This window comes from Gobio gobio, assembly GCF_949357685.1.
Source record: "Gobio gobio genome assembly, chromosome: 12".
Classification (NCBI taxonomy): Eukaryota; Metazoa; Chordata; class Actinopteri; order Cypriniformes; family Gobionidae; genus Gobio; species Gobio gobio.
The window spans coordinates 1258849-1269148 of record NC_137105.1 but is presented as its reverse complement, the minus strand read 5'-3'; the positions used below and the strand labels follow the sequence as shown (position 1 = coordinate 1269148).

Below are 10300 nucleotides of genomic sequence, written 5' to 3'. Positions count from 1 at the left end.
CAGTGCTGACAAAAAAAAAGATAAACACGTGAACAAATTTTACGTAGCGGTTGCAAAAACACACTTAAGGCAACATCTCCGCAACGCTTTATCGTGTTCAAACCAAACCTGGTACATCATCACAAGCAGGACCTGAGGCAACATGCAGCGTTCCGGCGCGGCACCTCCTACTGGTCCGGAGATCCGAAAAATAGCTGTTTGTCAAAAAATCAGATTCAGGTTCATGAATCAGATTCGGGACAACATGCCGAGTCGTCTTATATCCAATTTTACCATATCGGCCATTTTGTCTGTCGGCCATTTTGAATTATGTGCTAAAATGCTGTATTTTATGAACACATGAACGGATTGTTATGAAACTCGGTTTGGGTCATCAGAACGATGCCCTGAAGGAGCCTGAGAAGTTTCGAAACAGCGCCACCTAGTGGAGAATATTTTTTTTCAAACGCTTATGACTTTGGGTGTGGTCGACTTATTTTCATGGGAGTAACTTTTTTCGTCTCCTGAATCCTTGCCGAGTCCAACGATACCAGATTTGCCAGGTTTCGGCGTATGGTTTGTGCAGCGTTGTAATTTAGCGCTTATAAAACGTTAGCTGATATCTTCGAAACCGCTAGTCCGATCGAGACGAAACCAGCGTCAGAAGTTCAGAAACATCGGTCGATAGCGAAACGCTAATGCCCAAATGTTAAAATATTGATAGTAAGGCAGTAAAATCCAATCAAAGTCAGGTGTCAGTCATTTTTTATGTGTTTTTTCATATAAATGTCTGTAACTCCAAAACTAAATGAGATATTTTCACTAACATTGATACACACATGTATGGGCTCACTCCGAGGACACATAAGAAAAATGGTAGGATTGAGCCTCTTGGTGGCGCTATAATAGAACAAAGCACAAAATTCCCATTGACTACAATGCAGAATTATGATATAAAATGCTATACTTTACAAATGAATCGGTGTATCATTAAGAAACTTGGTTTGTGTCATCAGCACCATGCCTTTAAGATACTTAAAAGGTTTCAAAACAGCACCGCATGTGGTTCATACTTATAATAAAGGCCTCTTGAGGCTATATCTCTGCAATAACATATTGACACTATATTGACACTATATTAACACTATATTGACACTATATTGACACTATATTGACACTATATTGACACTATATTGACACTATATTGACACTATATTGACACTATATTGACACTATATTGACACTATATTAACACTATATTGACACTATATTGACACTATATTGACACTATATTGACACTCTGCTTTGATATATTGACACCAATCTTTGCATGTGTCATTGTTCCCTTATTCTGACCACACCACATCAATTTCGTAACTCTGCCACCTATTGGTTGAACGTGATAAATCATTAAATCATTATTATTGACTGTATTTATCAAATATTTTCCCTTAAATCACCTTAATAGGTCTTTAATTGCTCATTGCTGCAGTTGATCTGACACTGGCAGCCAATTTTGGCATCTCTTGTCTTCTTCTTTGCGTTTGGCCCCGATAATGGCTGCTTGCAGATATATTTTAACGTGTAGTTATTATACACACACACACACACACACACACACACACATTCTCTCTCACACACACACACACACACACACATTCTCTCTCTCTCTCTCACACTCTCACACACACACACACACACAGTGCCTTACATGAATGAACTGCAGGTTTCACCAAGTCAAATTTAAGACTTTTTAAGACCATTATGTATTACATTTAAGACCTATAGCACACAATAAATTATATATATATATATAGCTACATATAATTTTTAGTGAGATCAAAATAACTTGTGGTAATTTCCAGAAATGTGTGAAAAATGTGCTTTTTTTCCCTAATTAGGATGCCACATTTACCATGTCATAATGTTAGATGCACAATAATCACACATGGCAATAACACAAACAAAATGTATGAATCTTGAAAAGGCTGGTCCAGTGGTGTCTATGCCATCTGGCTTTAATAACATGATCGTTTAAGGTGGGAATTAAAATATGACCAAAAAGTAAACCGGGAGAACTGAAGAATAAAATCGGGTTGATGCGTCTGTGGTACAATCCGAGAGAGACTCGCGCCAAAAACACGAAAGCTGATTGGCTGCCATTTAAGATGCATGTTGGTCTCATTTGTAGTCATAATACAGCGAACTACAGTTGGACTAGCGAAAGAAAGAACTACAACTCCCCGGAATAAACACACACACACTATAGCGCTGCGGGAGCATTGTACTCGTGAAAATACTCCGCAAATGGTATATTATTTAACTATAGACTATTATCTAACTATTAACTATAACCTATACTAGACATAAACTAAACATGTCGATTTTTTACCTCAGTGTTTCTTCTGTGAATTTCTTTAGGTTTGTCGTCGTGACGCTCATTTTATTTCTCCGTGATATAACCTCACTAAAGTTCAATATCTAGCATATCATCCGTCCATATAAAGCAATGCTAGGGTTAGTGTGTAGTGCAGGTGTGGAGGGTTTATGGTTATAGTGTTTATCCTTTCAGGCGCTTGACATCTGTCATTTTATGGATTATATTGGTCCTTAAGTTTAAAAAGAAAAATACACCATAAAATACAGAATGGTCAGCGAAGGGTCATGTGACACTGAAGACTGGAGTAATGATGATAAATCACAGGAATAAATCACACTTTACTATATATTCACAACAGCTATTAGAAATTGTATTAATATTTCTTAATATTGTATTTATACTGCATTTTTAATCAAATAAATTCAGCGTTCTTTCAAAAATATTTAAAAAGTCTTAATTATTTCAAACTGTTATTGCGTGTGTAAAATAATGCATGTGAACTAACTAGCAAATTATAGCCTTTATTTATTTTAGTATATGACAAGTTCCTTCACGGACACTTGAATATGAAAGTTGCCAGTTTTACCATGTTTTAGTGAAAATAATATTTTGAGTTTTATGAATCATTTTCAAATGATATTACTGAAGAAATCCTGGAAACACACACACACACACACAGTGATGCTGAAACTGCGGTGTTAATGTTTGGTTGTGCGTTGTGTCGGATTGGCTGTAGCGTAAATGGCATTTCAATCTGAGGAATGTGAAATGGTCCGCAGTCGTTTAGTTTGCGTCTCTGGAAATTAATGTGTATTGTTTCAATTTTGTTAATCGTAATAGATTAAAACGTTTGCAGAGACAAACTTTAAGTTGGCTTGAAAAAGCCGGACCAGAAAGTTTGAAAAGTTTACAATAGTTTGAAATTTAAAGTTTACAATAGTTTAAAATTTAAAGTTTAAAATAGTTTGAAATTTAAAGTTTAAAATAGTTTGAAATTTAAAGTTTGAAATATTTTGAAATTTAAATTTTAAAATAGTTTGAAATTTAAAGTTGGAAATATTTTGAAATTTAAATTTTAAAATAGTTTGAAATTTAAAGCTTGAAATAGTTTGAAAAGTTTAAAATAGTTTGAAATTTAAAGTTTGAAATAGTTTGAAAGGTTTAAAATAGTTTGAAATTTAAAGTTTGAAATTTAAATTTGAAAATAGTTTGAAATTTAAAGCTTGAAATAGTTTGAAAAGTTTAAAATAGTTTGAAAGGTTTAAAATAGTTTGAAATTTAAAGTTTAAAATAGTTTGAAATTTAAAGTTTGAAATAGTTTGAAAAGTTTAAAATAGTTTGAAAGGTTTAAAATAGTTTGAAATTTAAAGTTTGAAATAGTTTGAAATTTAAAGTTTGAAATAGTTTGAAATGTTTAAAATAGTTTGAAATTTAAAGTTTAAAATAGTTTGAAAAGTTTAAAATAGTTTGAAATTTAAAGTTTGAAATAGTTTGAAAAGTTTAAAATAGTTTGAAATTTAAAGTTTGAAATAGTTTGAAAAGTTTAAAATAGTTTGAAATTTAAAGTTTAAAATAGTTTGAAAAGTTTAAAATAGTTTGAAATTTAAAGTTTGAAATAGTTTGAAAAGTTTAAAATAGTTTGAAATTTAAAGTTTGAAATAGTTTGAAAAGTTTAAAATAGTTTGAAATTTAAAGCTTGAAATAGTTTGAAAAGTTAAAATAGTTTAATAGTTCTATCCATCTCTATCATAGCAACCACCCAGAATATCCTAGCAACTGCGTAGCAACCACCCAGAACACCATAGCCACCACACCAAGTGTACCCTAGCAACCGCATAGCCACACCCTAGTAACCACCCTGAGTACCCTAGCAACCACATAGCAAGACCTTAACAACCACTCAGTGTACAAACTAAAACTCAGACTATTTCTTTTTAATCTTGTTAATCGTTGAGTGGGGAAATATTGCTGCCAATCTAGACAAACCATCAGTTTCTGAGAGAAACCCAGCAGTATTTATGATATTATTTTACCTCTTATCAGACGAGCGTGATCATCTCTGAGCTCAGACATAACTTCCGGCGAGTGAGGTCAAAATACGAGCGTGGTCATAGATATATCGATAGTAGATGCCTCATTAGCGCCTGCACGGATCAGTAGAATGAGGCATCTACTATCGATATATCTATGACCAGGCTCGTATTTTGACCTCACTCTCCGGAAGTTATGTCTGAGCTCAGAGATGATCACGCTCGTCTGATAAGAGGTAAAATAATATCATAAATACTGCTGGGTTTCTCTCAGAAACTGATGGTTTGTCTAGATCAGACCCTTATTCATCATCTGGTGTCGTTTAAAGCTGCACTGAAACTGACCCGTTTGGAGCCCATTGAAGTCCATTATATGGAGAAAAACCCTGGAATGTTTTCATCCAAAACCTTCATTTCTTTTCGACTGCAGAAAGAAAGACATGGACATCTCTGATGACATGGGGTGAGGAAACTATCAGCAGAAGTTTATTTAAAAGTGAACTAATGCTTTAAGAGCCGTTGAATCTGATCTTTAGACTTTATAAGCACTTTTCCTCCACGTGAGTGTGTAATAACCCCTGAAAGGATCACATGACTCCGGTTGCGCTGGAGCTGCTCTTTATTGGCTGAGCTCTGGGTTTAGGAGTTGGCGTTCGGGCCCTTCTTCTTCCCGAAGGTCGGCACCACGTTGACGAAGCGGCGGTTGTACTGGATGCGGCGCTTGGCGCGGCCCGTCTTCTTCTTCTTCTTCTCCTGTTTGTCCACCTGAGGACGACAGAGCGGACGTCACCTCTCCACTTCCTGTGACATCATCACACACACACAATCATCATCATCAGATCTAACACTCACTTTGGGCGTCTGTCCTCTCACTTTACCGGCACGAGCCAGAGATCCGTGGACTTTACCTGAACACACACACACACACACACACACACACACACCACAGGTGAAAACGCCGTACGATACAACACACCTTACACTGAAACACTAATGACAAATACATCATTTAATACAGAAACATTTCTATTAGAAATTAAGATAATCTGTGTGTGTGAGAGAGCGTGTGTGCGTGTGTTTGAGTGTGTATGTCTGTGTGTGTGTATGTCTGAGTGTGTGTTTGTGTGTGTGTGTGTGTGTGTGTGAGACAGAGAGAGAGAGAGCGTGTGTTTTGTGTGTGTGTGTGTGTGTGTTAGGGCTGCTCGATTATGGAAAAAATCATAATCACGATTATTTTGGTCAATATTGAAATCACGATTATGTAACACGATTATTTCACATGACTTTGGGAATGTGTTGTATTTATTAAAAATACACCTTTCAACAATTCAATTGAAATTGTAACATTTGTTGTACTTTTTGAACTATTAAAATAAATAATATAACATATATTCAAATCAAAGTATAAAAGTATTCACGTAAAAATGATAATCACAAATAAATAAGATCAACAATATGGTTCGGCTAGATATGCTTTTCAGGTATGCCTAACATTAGTTTTCAGGTACAGAAATGTCTCAAATGTAAAATAACATTGCATATTTGAGTGCATAAATTAAAGATTAATCCTATTAAACTTACAAAAGCTATTCAATCCGGATCGGATATGCGTCGTCTTTATCGACTGTATAAAGTTCACTCAAGGCATATTCAGACTATGTCTGCTAAGATACTCATCAAGATGAACGTTGACATGCGTTTTGTGTGAGTTTGTCCGTTTAAGAGCAAGACTTGAAAGAGAACTCAGTATTTGCGCGCTGAGAGACGTGCGCGCGCTCTCGGATGAGCGCACAGAGATACATTTTCTCACAGCGCGCGCGGCTTCTCATTCGCGTCTTCTGGCACTAAACCCGGGTGATGACGGTGAAAACGACTGGTCATATTCAAACATACGGCAGCACTCGCATGCATTGAACAAAGTTTACAAAGAGAGAATTATTTGAGAAATATGAAGGAAAAAAGGACGTTTACACGGCTCCCCTGCTCTCGTCAGTTTTTGTTTCTTTATTAGATTGTCATAGGTCACTCTGTTTAATTTTCAAGTGGTTAAACAAATTTGTGGTGTTCCCTTGCGTTGCAGCCACTACCATGTAGCAAATCTTGCACGTCGCATGTTTCTGCTCGTCGTCTGATTCCTCGAAGCCAAACTGTTCCCAGACAACGGAGTTGGTTTTGCCTTTTTTGCTCACCAAACGCTGCTGTAACTGCCCTCCTTCTGCCATCTTTACTCGCGCAGAGTTTTTAAATTCCAGCGGATGATATGCACACGAGTCACGACCTGAGAGAGATTTGCTTCAGGAGGGGCGGATGAGCGCGTGCGTGTTTCATTCAGAACGCAAGACAAAATAATCGTTTTTTTCTCGATTGTACTATTTTGGTGATCGTTGGGAGGCAAAATCGAAATCGAAATTCGATTAATTGCACAGCCCTAGTGTGTGTGTGTGTGTGTGTATGTCTGAGTGTGTGTGTGTGTGTGTGAGAGAGAGCGTGTGTGCGTGTGTTTGAGTGTGATTGTGATTGTGTGAGTGTGAATGTGATTGAGTGTGTGTGTGTGTGTGTGTGTGTGTGTGTGTATCTCCCAGCAGTCTGGTGGTCAGCTCCAGTGTGTGTGTGTGTGTGTGTGTACCTCCCAGCAGTCTGGTGGTCAGCTCCAGTGTGTGTGTGTGTGTGTGAGTGTGTGTGAGTGTGTGTGTGTGTGTGTGTGAGTGTGTGTGTGTGTGTGTGTGTGTGTGTGTGTGTGAGTGTGTGTGTGTGTGTGTACCTCCCAGCAGTCTGGTGGTCAGCTCCAGTGTGTGTGTGTGTGTGTGAGTGTGTGTGAGTGTGTGTGTGTGTGTGTGTGTGTGTGAGTGTGTGTGTGTGTGTGTGTGTGTGTGTGAGTGTGTGTGTGTGTGTGTACCTCCCAGCAGTCTGGTGGTCAGCTCCAGTGTGTGTGTGTGTGTGTGTGTGTGTGTGTGTGTGTGTGTGTGAGTGTACCTCCCAGCAGTCTGGTGGTCAGCTCCAGTGTGTGTGTGAGTGTGTGTGTGTGTGAGTGTGTGTGTGTGTGTGTGTGTGAGTGTGTGTGTGTGTGTGTGTGTGTGTACCTCCCAGCAGTCTGGTGGTCAGCTCCAGTGTGTGTGTGTGTGTGTGTGTACCTCCCAGCAGTCTGGTGGTCAGCTCCAGTGTGTGTGTGTGTGTGTGTGTGTGTGTGTGTACCTCCCAGCAGTCTGGTGGTCAGCTCCAGTGTGTGTGTGTGTGTGTGTGTGTGTGTGTGTACCTCCCAGCAGTCTGGTGGTCAGCTCCAGTGTGCAGAGCTCAGTGACCCCACAGGTCATCAGGGAGTGTTGGTCCTCCAGAGGGACTCCGGCCAGCAGCAGCACCTGCTCCTCCACACACACACCCTCCAGAGCCTGGACATGAGCCTGGACACACACACACACACACACACACACACACACACAGCATGAGCACACGCCATCCTCTCAGCACACGCATGTGAACACGCTGGCGGTTCTCCTCACCTTAATGTCATGGACCGTCTCGTGTCCGGACACCTGGAGCGTGTGCAGAGACTGAGCGCGCAGGAACAGCTGCATGATGAGCGCTGAAACACACACACACACACACCAGATCAGAACAACACACACACACCAGATCAGAACACACACACACACCAGATCAGAACACACACACACACCAGATCAGAACACACACACACACACCAGATCAGACCAAACCAACACACACACACACCAGATCAAACCAACACACACACACACACACAAGATCAGAACAACACACACACACCAGATCAGACCAAACCAACACACACACACACGATCAGAAAAACACACACACACACACACCAGATCAAACCAACACACACACACACAAGATCAGAACACACACACACACACACCAGATCAGATCAGACCAACATTACTAATTCGCTTATTCGACTCAGAGGCGTGTCTTGACTCTTGAGTGGGCGGAGCTTTTATTCTGCCGCGAGCGCTTCCGATATAATTCAATAATTGCGACATTTCGTTGAAAATAACTCGCATCATAAAGGACATCAATCATATCGCCCACCAATAACCGTGATTATGATTTTTGCCATAATCGAGTAGCCCTAGTCAAGCCATTAAAACTGAATCATGAAAAATCAATGGAAAATTGAGAAAAAAATTTATAATTATAGCGCACTATTAGTTACAAATATTGTTTATTTTTGTTACTACTATCAATCCTTTTTGGTACTTAAAATGTAATTCTGAAAAACTAAAACAAAGAAAACTAAATTTACTGAAAACATGCACATTTAATAGCGCACTATTATTAAAGGTACAGTGTGTAATTACTCGACTCGTGAGTGGGCGGAGCTTTTATTCTGCCGCTGCTTCTTCCGCTCATGCGTGTGTGTGCGTTTGATCCTCTCACACACGTGTGTGTGTGTTAAAGTGATGTTGTAATGCTACTCTTGCGCTACTATGAGACGCTTGTTCACACTGCAGTGAGCGAGATCATATGAGGCGGTAAAACATGGCATTCTGGGTAAATCTACAACAGCAGATTTACACAATCAGACTAACTGTGTTGAGCTGGAGAACAATGAGGAGTTTCTGTCCATCAATGATCCAAACAGTGGCTAATAAAACACAGCAGATATTAAAGCGCCGCTAGTGTTGCCATGGTTACCGCACAATAACACGCGGGGATGATGTCACTGATGGGCGGCGCACACACACACACACACATGATTTAAACATTCGCGGACACATTTGGGATAATGCACGTTAACACTTTAGAATAATGGTCATTAGTTAACATTAGTTTACTACATTAGTTAACATGAACTAATAATGAACTGCACTTATGGAGCGTTTATTTATCTTTGTTAATGTTAATTTCAACATTTACTAATGCTTTATTAAAATCTTGTTAACATTAGTTAATGCACTGTGAACTAACATGAACAAACCATAAACCGCTGGATTTATATTATAACTAACGTTAACAAAGATGAACAAATACAGTAACAAATGAACTGCTCATGGTTAGTTAATACATTAACTAATGACCATTATTCTAAAGTGTTACCTAATCCACTAATATATAACACTGATCTAGTGGCTTATGGATATTTGAGTCCGAAAAACTTACATATTGCACCTTTAACGTAATTACATTTTTGTATTTAAAGAATTACTGGTCTTTTTATATATATACATACATATATATATATATACATACATATATACATATATATATATATATATATATATATATATATATATATATATATATATATATATGTATGTAACACTGTGTATATATATATATACACACACACACACTACCTTAATAGTCTTAAATAACGTTAGGTTTTATTTTCCTGAAATCAAATAAGTTCTGGAGTTTTTAACGGATTAAGCGCGGACATGATCTCAAGATATTCATATTTCTGCATTTTCTCAAAGTTACTGTAACTGTTGGTCATCTGCTTACAGATATGCGACTTAATCGATTCGTCTCATATGTTTAATAACAGAAAAAGCAGATATTTGAGTTAAACTCGTGCCCGTGTGAGTCTCGTGCGCGAGCGCCGTGTGAAACACGAGGAGAACATAAACGCTCAAAAACGGCTTAAAACGACAGATTTCGGCTCGGGGTTTGAACATACAAGACGATAACGCTTATACAAACAATACATGCCACAATAACGCACATTAAAGACGATACACGCGATAAATAAGTGATTTGATTGCTAGGCCTTACATTGGATGATGCTAGTCGTTCCACAACCGGACGAGAAAAGGAAAGTGCGCATGTGCGGCGCAAAGAACTCTGGGAAGAGCGCTGCCCACGTGATCGTGACGTATTCAGTGTCGTTTGAATAAATATTAACATACGTGCACATTCGCTCAAATGCAGA

At 38.5% G+C, this 10300-nt stretch overlaps 1 protein-coding gene across 1 annotated transcript; it reads right to left on the bottom strand.

Annotated features, from left to right (window-relative positions):
* Positions 1–4843: 4843 nt before the first annotated feature.
* On the bottom strand, positions 4844–10205 carry faua (FAU ubiquitin like and ribosomal protein S30 fusion a). Its single transcript, XM_079830311.1, has 5 exons — positions 10144–10205; positions 7887–7969; positions 7643–7787; positions 5242–5297; positions 4844–5154 (listed from the first exon to the last, which is right to left on the bottom strand). The coding sequence occupies exons 1-5, from the start codon at positions 10193–10195 to the stop codon at positions 5029–5031; spliced, it is 462 nt and encodes a 153-aa protein (XP_079686437.1). The 5' UTR covers positions 10196–10205; the 3' UTR covers positions 4844–5028.
* Between the last annotated feature and the right edge of the window lie 95 nt (positions 10206–10300).

Bases quoted from the DNA above. Each gene is read 5' to 3' on its own strand.
- faua (XM_079830311.1), bottom strand. From the start codon at position 10,195: ATGCGCACTTTCCTTTTCTCGTCCGGTTGTGGAACGACTAGCATCATC. The intron at 5,298-7,642 runs GTACACACACAC...GTGTGTGTTCAG, and splicing joins GACCACCAGACTGCTGGGAG to GTAAAGTCCACGGATCTCTG. The intron at 5,155-5,241 runs GTGAGTGTTAGA...TGTCGTCCTCAG, and splicing joins TGAGAGGACAGACGCCCAAA to GTGGACAAACAGGAGAAGAA.